The 15,606-nt window shown below is 43.5% G+C and overlaps 1 protein-coding gene across 1 annotated transcript in view; it reads right to left on the reverse strand.

Moving 5' to 3' along the window:
* The window catches only part of LOC143997657 (uncharacterized), a 230,127-nt gene that overhangs the window by 59,287 nt on the left and 155,234 nt on the right, over positions 1-15,606 (reverse strand). The window contains exons 25-27 of the mRNA XM_077493378.1: positions 5,809-5,853; positions 3,881-3,934; positions 3,545-3,598 (exon numbers count right to left, since the gene is read on the reverse strand). Coding sequence (XP_077349504.1) covers positions 3,545-3,598; positions 3,881-3,934; positions 5,809-5,853 — 153 coding nt within the window. The remainder of the gene's footprint in view (positions 1-3,544; positions 3,599-3,880; positions 3,935-5,808; positions 5,854-15,606) is intronic.

A 15,606-nucleotide genomic window follows, 5' to 3' on the forward strand; every position in this document is an offset into this window, starting at 1 on the left:
AGAGGAATGAAGGAAGCCAAGAAGGAAGGGGATGAATGAATGAATGAATGAAGAATAGATTGGAAGCAAATTAAGGAATTGGATTGAATGAAGGAAGGAAAGTAGGGGAATAAAGAGGAAGGATGGAAGAAAAGGGGAAAGGTAGGAAGAAGGGTAGGGAGGAAAAGTAACAAAAAAAGTTAAGAAGGAAAAATAAGAAAGAAAGGAAAGAATGGAGAGGAATAAAGGAAAGGGGTGCATTAAGGCTGAGGAAGGGGAGGGGGGATGAAGGAAGAAGAATGAAGGAAGCAAAGAATAAAGTGAGAGAATGAATGAAGAATGGAAGTGAATGAAAGAAGGAAAGGGGCAAATTGGGGGGGGGGGGGGTGAAGGATGGTAGGAAGAGGAATGAAGGAAGCCAAGAGGAGATCAATGAATGAAGAATAGATTGGAAGAAGCAAAGTAAGGAATTGGAATGAAGGAAGGAAAGAAAGAAAATAGGGGAATAAAGAGGAATGAAGGAAGAAAAGGGAAAAGGAAGGAAGAAGGGTAGGGAGGAAGAGTAACAAAGAAAGATAAGAAGAAAGAAGGAAGAAGAAGAAGAAGAAGGAAGAAGAAGAAAGAAAGGAAATAATGGAGAGGAATAAAGGAAAGGGGCGAATGAAGGATGATGAGGGGGGTGAAGGAAGAAGAATGAAAGAATGAAGGAAGCCAAGAAGAAAGTGAGAAAATGAATGGAAGTGAATGAAGGAAGGAAAGGGCAATAAAGGGAGGAAAGTAAGGGAATAAAGAGGAATGAAGGAAGGAAAGCAGGAAAGGAGGAAGTGAGTAAGGAAAGGATGGTAAGAATTAAGAGGAAAGGAGAGAAAATACTGATTGTTTTGTTTTAAAGACATTTAAATAAATATTCCTCCTTTTATTTTTTTTATTTGAAATGCACCAAGCGTTCAGGCACTAGTGTGTCATCACCAGAGCAGATCAACGTTTTTTCTGATCTAAGGATCGTGTTTGCTGAGCACCTCCTCTACCTATAACAGATGTGTGACCATACTATTAACAGGGTGACACCCATCCTCCCACACCTTTGCATGGGGCGAGGAAGCCGCAATGTGTCGCCACCATTGGCTTCCGTTTCGGTCACAATGACGTCACTTGCAGATGACTCAGCGGAGATGTTATAACACCTTCCAGCCTCCGACAGATGTTGATGACACAATATGTACATGGAGGAAACATTTAATAATTACTTAAAAGTCTACATATTAATAATTCTATTGCAGGCAGTTCTCGACCATATTAATATAGACATTTCTCAGGAAATGCTGCAATACGAAGTAACTGTATTTTTATTGAAAACCAGTAAAAGTATTGCATATCTATAAGGATTAAAAATTGTAATTTTCCCAAAGATGTTTTATGCCGCGTACACACGAGCGGACTTTTCAACATCCAAAGTCCGAAGGACCGAGTCCGTCAGACTATCCGATCGTGTGTGGGCTGCAACGGACTTTTGATTCACCAAAGTCTGACGGACTTTAGAATATGGAACATGCTTCAAATTTTCCCGAAGGAACTCCGCCGGACCCGGTCCCCTTCAAAAACTCCGCTCGTGTGTATGCTACTCCGACGGACTAAAACCGACGCTAGGGCAGCTATTGGCTACTGGCTATGAACTTCCTTATTCGAGTCGGGTCGTACGTCATCACGTTCGAATCCGTCGGAGTTTAGTGTGATCGTGTGTGGCCAAGTCCGTTCGGCCGAAAAGTCTGTCAGAACTCCGTCGGAACTCCGGCGGAACTCCGGCGGAACTCCTTTGGAAGTCTGTCGGACATAAGTCCTCTCGTGTGTACGGGGCTTTAGATTGTTATCATTCACCATTTAAAACAAGACAAATTATAACCTATCCTGTTTAGAAAAAAAAATATTTTGAAGACTCGGTATACATAAAATAGATTATTTTCATAAAACGTTTAATGTATAATGCCGCGTACACACGACCGGACTTTTCGAGGGACTAGGTCCAGCGGTCTTTCCGACTGAGTTTTGGCGGAGTTCCGACGGACTTTCCGAATGAATGGACTTGGCCACACACAATCACACCAAAGTCTGACGGATTCGAACGTGATGACGTACGACCGGACTAGAATAAGGAAGTTCACAGCCAGTAGCCAATGGCTGCCCTAGCGTCAGTTTTTGTCCGTCGGACTAGCATACACACGAACGGATTACTCGGTCCGGCGGAGTTCCGGTGGGAAAATTTAAAACATGTTCTATTTCTAAAGTCCGCCGGATTTTTGGCAAGCAAAGGTCCGATGGAGCCCACACACGATCAAATTGTCCGACAGACTCGTTCCGTCAGACCTTCACTGTCAGAAAGTCCGGTCGTGTGTAAGCGTCATAAGGGGTTTTGTCAAAATACTCTGACTGTAATGCCGCGTACACGCAATCGGAATTCCGGACAGAAAAAGACCGATGAGAGCTTTTCATCGGAAAATGCGACCGTGTGTATGCTCCATCAGAATTTAGCTGTCCGAATTTCCGCCAGCCAAAAATTGATAGCAAGTTCTCAATTTTCCCGACGGAAAAACTTTCTATCGGTAATTCCAATCATGTGTATGCAATTCCGACATGCCAAAAATCACGCATGCTCAGATTCAACTACGAGACGGAAGCTATTGGCTACTGGCTATTGAACTTCCTTTTTCTAGTTGTGTCATACGTGTTGTACGTCACCACGTTATAAACGATCGGAATTTGGTGTGACCGTGTGTAGGCAAGACAGCTTGACCTGAGTCCTGGCCGAAATCCGTCGGGAAAACCATCAGAGCTTTTTCCGACAAGAATTCCGATCGTGTGTACGCCGCATAAAAGGTAGGGGAGATCATCAACAGATATTTAAAACAACTCTTTGCTGAAAAATGTGTTACTGCATAGCGGATCAGTAAAGTAATATCCATGAAACCAGTATTACAGGGCCACCCCCCCCCCAACAGAAAGCAGGTGATTGACAGCCTGAACTCTGCATGTTTTCCTATGAAACTGTGTTGAAGGGGGTGTGTCCATTCCCTCCACTCATGTCTCAGAAACTGTGTTGAAGGGGGTGTGTCAATTCCCTCCACTCATGTCTCAGAAACTGTGTTGAAGGGGGTGTGTCCATTCCCTCCACTCATGTCTCAGAAACTGTGTTGAAGGGGGTGTGTCCATTCCCTCCACTCATGTCTCAGAAACTGTGTTGAAGGGGGTGTGTCCATTCCCTCCACTCATGTCTCAGAGTACACTCAGCTCTCCTCTATGTGCTGTGCATTGTTTGACATCAGATCCCCACCCCTTGCCTGCTGAAGCTGAGAAATAGCCATTGACCTGTGTGTTTTAGAAGGCTGCAAAGGAGGGCTGTCAATAAACAGGTCCAACTTATGTAGAAGGATTTACAGGCCGGTCATTGTGGTGGTATATGTAAGGGTTTAAAACCACTTTAAAGAGAAATTGTACTGCATTGAAAATTACAAAAAAGATTTGAAAGCAAGTATGGTTTCCCTCTATAGCATTAATAGAAAATAGGACTTACAGACGGTCCACGGATTCCTCTCGGCCCCTGGTGTCCAGGTGGTCCAAGGTCTCCCTGGTGGAAGGTAAACATAGACATATTATTCACTTTAATGAATCCAAAAACTAAAACCAAGCATGCCTAGTTTTTGCTTTTATGAAGTATAAGAGCAGAATACAAAGTCCACTATCATAGTTACATAGTTAAGTCCATCAAGTCCAACCTATGATCATATGGCAGCTATTCAGGAAGCTATCTTCTACAGATTTGAAATGTGCCAAATTACTGACTGAAGCCTGTACACAGCATGCAATATCATCTGGCATATATCATACTACAGTATGTTTAAATACTTACATCCTTTCCTGATGCTCCTTCCCGCCCCGGAGGTCCTGGTATACCGGGTTCCCCCTGCAAAGAAAACAATTATATATTCTCAACCTAAATATACAATGTATATACTATATATATATATATATATATATATATATATATATATATATATATATATATATACACACATACATATACACACACAATATCTTTACCTAATTTACCTAATTCGGCTCTACGGCAATTTTTTTTCCTTTTTTTTTTAATCAGAATTTTTGGCTATGAAATGACTTGAAACCCCCAGAACAGTATATATATATATATATATTTTCTGAAAGTGGAGGCCTTATAAAAACAATAGTAGTTACAATTCTTTATGTTGCATGATATTTACACAACTGTTTATCAAACGCATTTATTTTGTTAAAATATGAAAGATGGGGTTTCCTCAAGTAAATACAGTAGATACCAAATATGTCAAGTCTTAAAAATTTGTGCGCCCATTATTATGCAAAAAAAGCAATGGTACTCAAAAATCTCCATTGGCGACACTTTAAAAGCCTTTACTACCTATCTATTTGAGTCAACGATGAATTATGGCTCTATGACTCTATTGTTCTCACTCCGATGTTTGCGATGATACCTCACATGTGTGGTGCAAGCTCGGTTTACATACACATAACATGTGCGCACGTTTGCATTTGCAAGGGTATCCAGGGCAACGGGGGTTACTATTTGTTTTTGTTTTTTTGTTGTTTTTTTTTTTATTCATTTAATTACAATTTTTTAACTTTGTAATTTTCCTTAATCACTATCACAATGGGGTTAATAAGCCCCCATATGATAGCATTTGGCAGGTGAGAGGTACTCTTTATGGAGAGATCGGGGGTCTAATAGAACCCCCGATGTCTTCCCTGCCCTTTAAAGCAGCTATTCAAGCACAGATATTGCCTAGTTAACCGATTCCATGGCTGTATCAGCCATGGAATGACTGCTTTCAAAATGAAAATCCCATATACCCAATCCTATACCCACAGTTGATCCAGAGGAAGGCGGGAAAAAAAAACATAAAATCATGATACAATTTGCTACAGCAGGGGAAAAAAATTCCTTCCTGATCCCAGAGAGGCAATCAGATTTTCCCCGGATCAACTTTACCTATAAATCTCAGTACCCAGTCATATGTAAATTTAAGAAAGAATCCAGGCCTTTCCTAAAGCAATCTACTGAGCTGGCCAGAACCACCTCTGGAGGGAGTCTATTCCACATTTTCACAGCTCTAAGCCCTTGTACACACAGTCGGAGATTCCGACAACCAAATCCGTCGGATTTTGTCCGAAACTGTTGTATACACACGGTCGGACAAAGTTGTCGGAAAATCCGATCTTTCAGAACGTGATGATGTTACTTCGTTACGACGGGACTACGTTCAGGCTAGTAGCCAATAGCTTTGATGTAGGAATTTGATCTGAGCATGCGTGGCACTTTGTCCGATCGGAATTCTCTACACATGATCGGAGTATGTCCGATCGGAGCATTTTGTCGGAAAATATTTCCAGCAAGTTGGAAAATTTGGTCCGACGGATATTCCGACGGAAACAGTCTGATGCAGACCACACACAGTCGGAATATCCGACAAAATGGTCCGATCGGACACATTCCGACGGAATCTCCGACACAAGGGCTTACTGTGAAGAAACCTTTTCGTATTTGGCGATTAACTCTTTTCCTCTAGGTGTAAAAAGTGCCCCCTGGGTATCTATGTATATAAATCCTGCAAAACCAGCAAAAAAGTATTGAAAAGAAAATAAAAGCATTAAAAACAGGCAATACATTACATTTTTTTTTTTTTCATTTTTTCAGTTGAGCTTTAATAATATATACCGTTTTAGGACGTATTTAACAAAAATAAAACCCATTATATATAATAAAACATCATTGAAGTGACTTACCCTGGACCCAGGAAGACCAGTATCACCTCTGTGGCCCTTGAAACCCTGAAAAATAATGGAATTCTCTATTAATACCTCTTTAGCATACCAGTACATAGAGTGCAGTATGAATTCTCAGCTGAAGACACGTGCAGAACAGTGAAGAATCTCCACAGGTTTGCTTTTGATTTACTAGAGGAGACATTACCATTCACTACACAAGCCACTTTTTTTCAACCAGGGTGCCCAGGCACCCCGAGGTGCCTTCAGGTTTCTTCAGGGGTGCTCTGCCAAAATGCTTACAAATGGTATACAAGACAATTTTTAAGCAATTTGCCTTTAAGCCCTTGTACACACGGTCGGACATTCCGACAACAAAATCCAACGGATTTTGTCCGAAACTGGTGTTGCATACACACGGTCGGACAAAGTTGTCAGAAAATCCGATCGTTCGTAACGTGATGACGTTATTTAGTCACAACGGGACTACGTTCAGGCTAGTAGCCAATAGCTTTGGTCTAGGAATTTGATCTGAGCATGCGTGGCACTTTGTCCGATCGGAAATCTCTACAAACGATCGGACAAAGTCCGATCAGATCATGTTGTCGGAAAATTTTATAGCCCGGCTCTAAAACTTTGTCGGATGGATATTCAGATGGAAACAGTCCGATGGAGCCCACACACAGTCGGATTATCCGACAACACGGTCCGATTGGACATTTTCCATTGGAATGTCCGACCATGTGTACAACGGCTAAGACCCCTTGTCCGCCGGACTAAGTCACCCAGATAGTCTGATAATGTGTACGCGGCATAAGGGTTGCATTCTTTCTACTTACCACCAATGTAATGGCCATTTTTCCCATTGACCCCTGGCTAGTAGCCAATAGCTTTGGTCTAGGAATTTGATCTGAGCATGCGTGGCACTTTGTCCGATCGGAATTCTCTACAAACGATCAGACAAAGTCCGATCGGATCAGGTTGTTCGGAAAATTTTATAGCCCAGCTCTAAAACTTTGTCGGTCGGATATTCCGACGGAAACAGTCCGATGGAGCCCACCCACGGTCGGATTATCCGACAACGCGGTCCGATTGGACATTCTCCGTCGGAATGTCCGACCGTGTGTACAAGGGCTAAGACCCCTTGTCCGCCGGACTAAGTCCACCTGATAGTCTGATAATGTGTACGCGGCATAAGGGTTGCATTCTTTCTACTTACCACCAATGTAATGGCCATTTTTCCCATTGACCCCTGATTATTTGGTTTTAGTAAGGGTCCCCCAAGACCAGAAATGTGTCAGTTTCACGTCTGTCTCAGTGCTTAAGCTCTAAGTGCTGAGACAGGCATGAAACGCATCAACCTTCAGTCTCCCACTGCCATCACTGTGCTATTGTATGTCATTTTAGGGATTTACTGCAATAAATGTATGCAGCTGTCCGGATCATCTTTCTTCCATTCATAAGCTGTTTTATGAGCTGGGCTGGCACCTTTTTAGCCCCACACCCCCTACACCAGAATGACATGTCCCTGGTCCTTCCTTGGAAACCGGGATCGGCCCCCAACATCGAAAGCTGGCTGCCTGGATCCCAGAAGAGCCAACCAGCTGAAGAGGACCAAGATGGTGGACCAAGATGAAGCTACGTATGTCACCTGAGCAGCAGAGCACAGCTGGAGAATGTGTTGTTTTCGTTGCACAGTTGAGTATCTATTTTGAAGATAACCCAGTAATACAGGTAAGAGGAGGGGGAAAAAAAAAAAGCATGGGGGGTGGTGGGTAAACGCTCCATTATTTTTAAACAAATAAATTGCCATTAACCAGGGCACCAGCTTCAGATTCTTCAGCTCAGCTTCCCCCAACTTCTAACCAAGCAGTCTCTTTAGCTGTGAGGAGGAAAAGGTGGGAGCAGGGGAGAGGCTTGTTGGTCAACACAACGTAGGGCATTCCGCTCTAGTCCTGGCTGGGAGTGGGCATTCAAGATTGGTCCCACAGGACCGTGAAAGGGAAAGGAACCACCCCAAAGAATAAAGAGGAACCATAGGTGTGCGCATCCTATTGCATTAAGGTGTGCACCCAGGGCCGTCTTTAATATTGATTGGACCCTGGGCAAAACTTTTCTTGGGGCCCCCCCATGCAGTTTTGCTCTCCGCCTGCTCTGACACATACAATAAATAGCAGTTAGACTCAAAATCAGTTTACTGACTCAGATCAGGCTGCTATTGCGATTGGTTGCCAGAGGTTACAGTGTATCATTACTGCTCACTGACTGGTTGCTAGAGGTTACAGCACATGATTTTTGCTTGTTTATTGGTTGCTAGAGATTACTGTGGATATGACCTCAGGGGGGCATGATATACATATCAATGTCGCCGGCTGCCCATATTTACATATGAATGCCGGTAATTTACATGTAAACACAGATTCTGCAGGTGAGTCATCTGTACACAACAATAGGGCAGAGCTGGGCAGCATTAGTAGTGGCACTTCACACTGAGATATTGGGGCACATCACTGAACTAAAACCTCAAAGGACGAGGGAATTGAAACCAGGATAGTTGGCAAGTATGAGGCAGCTGCTTTGGGCCCCACAACAATGACAGGGCCCAGGGCAGCTGCCCCTTTTGCCCTACCTTAAAAACGGCCCTGTGTGAACCCCAAATCTCAAACACACATGCGTGTGTGTATGTGTATATATATATATATATATATATATATATATATATATATATATATATATATATATATATATATACACACACACATATTAAATAGTTGGAGGGGTTGGTGTTGCTTGGGAAATAAAAAATACTGCATGGTATTAAAAGAGGTCAATTTCCGCAATGTATTTTGCAGCTAATGTTTGGCTTATTACTTGGAGGCAAATGTGTTTTCTGCAACTCACAAGGACAGGAACATTACAGAACTATTGCACTCAGCACTTCCTAAATACATAAGTTGTCTCTGAAATACAAAACCCTCAGATCTGCTCCCTGACAGCATAAAGGAAGTATCAGAGCTGCAATTCTTGGTATAAAATCCTACTGTTTTATCACTTTATATGTTTATTGCTCATCCTGTTATCCCCTATCTAGTGCTGGTTTCATACATGGCAAGCTGGTTTTATATTTATGGTTTTCTGTGTATTTTTTTTTTAGCTTCTAAGGGAAGAATTACAAGCTGAGAAGTAAAATAAACAATAAAATAAAAATAGAAAGGCATTTTTTTTTTAAAATGTGGATATTAGGTAAAGAATTATTATATTGCCATTGAGGAAGAGATTATGGTACGTCTCAAAGCCCAATTCCAACCAACACACAGGGGTCTATGTATGAAACGTTTGTTTAGAACGAAAATTGCAATATTTTCTCTAATATAGGTTCTTATGTCGTCTGTGCCACCTAGTGGCCATAATGTGATTTTTCCTGATTGAGGTATTTATTAAACAAAAGCATTACGGCCACTAGGTGGTGCTAATGACTCATGAGCTACATATATTCGAAAGAATACAGGAACTCTTGTTCTACATGTAGGAAGGCGGGGCGCAGGCCAGCTTGAATTTGTAGGAGGAGCCTCGCCTTTAAAAGGCCAGCCCCCTTATGTCGTCTCTTCTTTTCGTATTATCCCACCCACCCATTCCCTTAATTTCACCACGTCTTTATTTCTAATTACTTCTTATGCCGCGTACACACAATCTGACTTTCCGCCAGACTTGGTCCGGCGGACCAGAATCCGTCGGACAGTTCGATCGTGTGTGGGCTCCAGTGGACTTTTTTTCCCCAAATGTCAGACAGACCTAGAAATAAAACATGTTTCAAATCCGACGGACTAAAAATCTGGAAAACCGTTCGTCTGTGTGCTAGTCCGACGGACCAAATACGACGCAAGGGCAGCTATTGGCTACTGTCTATTGAACTTCCTTGTTTAGTCCCGTTAACATCATCAGGTTCAAAACAAACGGACTTAGTCTGGTCGTGTGGGGCCAAGTCCGTTTCGTTCAGAAACTCCATCGGACCTACGCCGAAAGTCCGTCGGGAAGATCGTCGGACCTAGTCCGTCGAAAAGTCCGGTCCTGTGTATGCGGCATTAAGCATGCCCCCTTTTAGGCATACTGACCTCGTGACCAGGGCACACCCCAGGTCACTTTCCAGCTTTCCTTCTATTCCCTAGTTATCCACAAGGGTCTCTGAGTACAAATGTGGATGTTTTTCCAATCTGCACAAAGAACGTTTTATACATAGACTCCTTTGTGTATCATTTAGCAGACTTGTGGGGGTGTCATTAGTTGTTAAACGCATGTGCAAACGCAAATGTTTTTACAACATGTGATTTGGTGCTGTGTGTTTTTGGAAAAGAGGGTAAGCCATTGAAATTAATGAGCTGTCCTACACGTGATGCACAGGAATGTCCCCACACTTGGTTGCACCTGTAGGTGTTAACCAAGCCTTATACAATGTTGCAGTGAACAAATAAAGTGAATAAAAAGTCTTTAAAACTCCCGACGCGTTTCGTCCAAAGGACTGTCAGGTGTCTGTGGTAGTGAGCCCTTATAGACAGCTTAGAGTTAATTGAATCTTTTGAATTTGGCAGGTTGAAGCCAGAAGACTGGGTCCAGGGTCTCAACTTAAGTGCAACCCCAAGAACATACATTGTGTATACTTCAACTTACCAGTCTTTAGATGTGATGGCTGCATTCATTTTCTTTATTTCAGGTATTTTTTCCTTTTTTTTGGTGATTCTGCCAGGAACCCACTTCCTGTCCTAGGGTGACAATGCTCCATTGTTGTACTGTATCTTAGGCTGAGTTGCCACCCTAGGAAAGGAATTGTTTTAGGACTACAGAATACTTCCCCGCTATGTTCTAGAGATGTTCTGTAAACCTAACAAACTTCCTGTCCTAGTATGACAACCCTGCTCCTCCCTAGATACAGTACAGTGAATAAACATTGTCACTCTAGGACAGGCGTCTCTATACTATAACCCACTGGCCAACTGGCAAACCCATACAGGATTAAATTTGGCCCACAGCTTATAACAGGTTCCACACCCCCTACACCGCCTTTCTCAAAGTCAGTTGGATTCTGGGATCGCTGGCAACCAATGATATGCTTGCCCCAACAGGAGGACAGAACTTCCTCCATCCATACCTGCCCCACATCTTGACTCCCGCCCTGATGTTACACTGACTACAGCCACTTTGTAATCACGGTAAGGGTGGACTTTTGATAGGGAATCTGATGTAGGATTGACTCTTATGTGGAATCTAATGTAAGGGTTGGACTCCTAAGGCAGACTTTGATGTAAAGGGGGCTCTGATGAGAACCCCTAATGTAAGAGGGACTCTGATGGGGACCCTGATGTATGGAGGGACTTTGGTGGGAACTTTAATGTAAGGGCGATGCCTAGGGCAAACTAGGGGGTCACTGATAGGGACCCTCATGTAATTGCGGGACTCTGATGGGGACACAAATGTAAGGGGGAACCCCTAAAGCAGACTATGAAGTAAGAGGGTTCTGAGGACATTAATGTAAGAGGGGACCTCATGATTACCTGAATGTAAGGGGGTAAGGGACTCTGATGGGGACTCTGATATAATGATGGACTCTGAAGGAGGACCTGATGTAAGGAGGGACTCTGTTGGGGACCATCATGTAAGAGGGTCTCCGATGAGGACCCTGATGTAAGGAGGGATGAGAACCTCTAATGTAAGAGGGACTCTGATGGGGACCCGGATGTAGTGAGGAACTCTGATGGGGACCCATAAGTAAGGAGGGACTTTGGAACTTACTCCAATGTAAGGGTGACTCCTAGGGCAAACTAGGGGGTCTCCGATGGGGACCCTCATGTAATTGTGGGACTCTGATGGGGACATGAATGTAAGAGGGGCTCTAATGGGGACCCTCATGTAAGGGGGAACTCCTTAAGCAGACTTTGATGTAAGAGAGACTCCCCTGAGGACATTAATGTAAGAGGGTTCCTAATGTGGACCTGCATGTAAGAGGGCGGAGGGGACTCTGATGGGGACCTAATGTAAGGAGGGAATCTGTTGAGGACCATCATATATGAAGGTCTCTGATGGGGACTTTAATGTAAGGAGGGACTCTGTTGGGAACCATCATGTAAGAAGATCTCTGATGGGGACCCTAATGTAAGGAAGGGACTCTGTTGGGGACCATCATGTAAGAAGGTCTCTGATGGGGACCCTAATGTAAGGAGGGACTCTGTTGGGGACCATCATGTAAGAAGGTCTCTGATGGGGACCCTGATGTAAGGAGAAACTCTTGTGGGGACACTGATGCAAGGAGAAACTCTTATGGGCACGTAAGGAGGGACTCTGATGAGGACCCTGATGTAATGGGGGGGGACTCTTTTGGGAACCCTAATGTAAGGGGGACTTCTAGGGCAAACTCTGATGTGAGAGGGTCTTTGCATGTAAGCTGGGGGGGGGAGTATGTTAGGAGGGACTCTGATGAGGACCATGATATACTGTAAGGATAAACTCTGATGGGGACCATCATGTAAGAAGGTCTCTGATCAGGACCTTGATGTTAGGGGGGACTAACAAAGGCAGACTCGGATGTAAGGGGGGCTCTTATGTGGACTCTGGTGGGGACGCTAATGTAAGGGGGACTCCTAGGACAGACGTAAGGGGAGCTCTGATGGAGACCTTAATGCTAATTGGGGAACTCTGATGGGGACACTAATGTAAGAGGGGTTCTGATGGGCATGCACATGTAAGGAACGACTCTGGTGGGGACCCGCATGTAACCTATTGATTATTTATTATTGATTGGTTTATAAAACAATTTTTTTTTGCCCCATGAAAATTTGTAAGAAATACGGCGTGACTCTCATAATTAAATGTTTGGAGACCCCCTGCCCTATGCCATTGCTTGGGATTAGGTTGCAGTGTGCACAGGACAGTTCTGGATTTCTGGCAGGATCAGCATGTGTTATTTTGCACTTATCATGCAGATATAACAAAAAGCTTTCAGTAGTATTTTTAACAAACCAAATGGAAGCAAAAAAGGGGAAACCCATTGTTGGGGCTTCCATACAATTTTATGCAGTTACAAAACAATTGGTGGCCACCTTCAACTTACATTTCTAAATTGGCAAGGAAGGAGCAAAGGGGCTGTAAGGGGCTCACAGTACTCAGCCTGTCCTTCCATTGCCGAGATCAATCAACCTCACACAGCAGTTTTAATGGAGGTTAAACAGCAGCAAGCGAAAGTGTTAATAGGAGTCGTATATAAAGCACGGAATGTATGTAGGGAATGTAATCTTTTCCTTCTCCACTAATCACAGGAACCGCGCACATGTCAATTCTACATTTACAGACTTCGTCTTCTTCAGAGTGCGGAGATTGATTTCCAATGGATGGAGATGGTGAGCGCTTTATCGCAGGTCGTAGGGGGAGCTCCATCATTCTGTCTGCTCTCTGTACATAGATTATACAAGGTGGCCGCCTCCCTGGAGATGGGATGCTTATCTGGAGCACTGACCTACTACATTCTACTCTCTATGTACAGTATCTCACAAAAAAGAGTACACCCCTCACATTTTTGTAAATATTTTATTCTATCTTTTCATGTGACAACGCTGAAGAAATGACACTTTGCTACAATGTAAAGTAGTGAGTGTACAGCTTGTATAACAGTGTAAATTTGCTGTCCCCTCAAAATAACTCAACACACAGCCATTAATGTCTAAACCGCTGGCAGCAAAAGTGAGTACACCCCTAAGTGAATATGTCCAAATTGGGCCCAATTAGCCATTTTCCTTCCCCGATGTCATGTAACTCATTAGTGTTACAAGGTCTCAGATGTGAATTGGGAGCAGGTGTGTTAAATTTGGTTTTATTGCTCTCACTCTCTCATACTGGTCACTGGAAGTTCAACATGGAACCTCATGGCAAAGAACTCTCAAAGGATCTGAAAAAAAAGAATTGTTGCTCTACATAAAGATGGCCTAGGCTATAAGAAGACCCTGAAACTGATCTGCAACACGGTGGCCAAGACCATACAGCGGTATAACAGGACAGGTTCCACTCAGAACAGGCCCAACCATGGTCGAGCAAAGAAGTTGAGTGCACGTGCTCAGCGTCTTATCCAGAGGTTGTCTTTGGGAAATAGACGTATGAGTGCTGCCAGTATTGCTGCAGAGGTTGAAGGGGTGGGGGGTCAGCCTGTCAGTGCTCAGACCATACACTGCACACTGCATCAAATTGGTCGGCATGACTGTCATCCCAGAAGGAAGCCTCTTCTAAAGATAAGGCACAAGAAAACCCACAAATAATTTGCTGAAGACAAGCAGACTGAGGACATGGATTACTGGAACCATGTCCTGTGGTCTGATGAGACCAAGATAAATGTATTTGGTTCAGATGGTGACAAGCGTGTGTGGGGGCAACCAGGTGAGGAGGACAAAGACAAGTGTGTCTTGCCTACAGTCAAGCATGGTGGTGGGAGTGTCATGGTCTGGGGCTGCATGAGTGCTGCCGGCACTGGGGGGCTACAGATCATTGAGGGAACCATGAATGCCAACATGTACTGTGACATACTGAAGCAGAGCATGATCCCCTCCCTTTGGAAACTGGACCGCAGGGCAGTATTCCAACATGATAAAGACCCCAAACACACCCCCAAGATGACCACTGCCTTGCTAATGAAGCTGAGGGTAAAGGTGATGGACTGTCCAAGCAGATCTCCAGACCTAAACCCTATTGAGCATCTGTGGGGCATCCTCAAACAGAAGGTGGAGGAGCGCAAGGTCTCCAACATCCACCAGCTCTGTGATGTCGCCATGGAGGAGGGGAAGAGGACTCCGGTGGCAACCTGTGAAGCTCTGGTGACCTCCATGCCCAAAAGGGTTAAGGCAGTGCTGGAAAATAATGGTGGCCACACACATTTTCACATTAATGGCTGTGTGTTGAGTTATTTTGAGGGGACAGCAAATTTACACTGTTATACAAGCTGTACACTCACTACTTTACATTGTAGCAAAGTGTCATTTCTTCAGTGTTGTCACATGAAAGATAGAACAAAATATTTACACAAATGTGAGGGGTGTACTCACTTTTGTGAGATAATGTATTTCCCAGAATGTGCCTTCCCTGGTGCTGGATGGTTGTGGCCGGTCACGCCTCTGGATGGATCCACCATGGGCCATTTTTAGGATTTTTAGGCTGTCCTTGGGATCTCAGCTTTTATAGTTGTCTCTCTCCCGGTTGTGGCAGCACCATCATGGCTATCAATTTTAAGAATTGTCTGTAGATGTTACAGCTACAAATCTCTCTGAATTTGCTCAACTTATGCCCCTGATGCCGAGTGATACTCAAAACGTGTTGGAAGAATCAACATATATGATGAAGAGTGTTGAATCTGAAGGGCTTGTTGTATACTTGCTTAAAAATATGGCATTGGACATGCTTTTTTAAAGCACTCTGAATGCAAATCAAAGCGCCTGTCACTAAATAAATTAAATGAGCTTACAGTCCTGTTCACACGTTGCTTTTGCTTTGCTTCAAAAATTATACCCCGTGTTGCTTTCTTGGTGCTTCAAACCATCTCCAAAGCCTCTATAGAGGTCCATGACAATGCTCGCTATGTGCACATGCAGCTTTTGAGGGGCTTTTATTCAGAATTAGCTTTGTTTTGGAGGTATTACAGGTATGAAAAATCCCAGGATGCACTGGTAAGCAAACAAGCGAAGATGTCATCAGTACTTCCAGTTTATATATATATATATATATATATATATATATATATATATATATATATATATATATATATATTATGTTAGTGCCTGGTACAGACATCAC

The sequence above is a fragment of the Lithobates pipiens genome, unplaced genomic scaffold, assembly GCF_037356315.1.
Source record: "Lithobates pipiens isolate NorthernLeopardFrog02 unplaced genomic scaffold, aLitPip1_a1.2 Scaffold_19, whole genome shotgun sequence".
In the NCBI taxonomy this organism is placed as follows: Eukaryota; Metazoa; Chordata; class Amphibia; order Anura; family Ranidae; genus Lithobates; species Lithobates pipiens.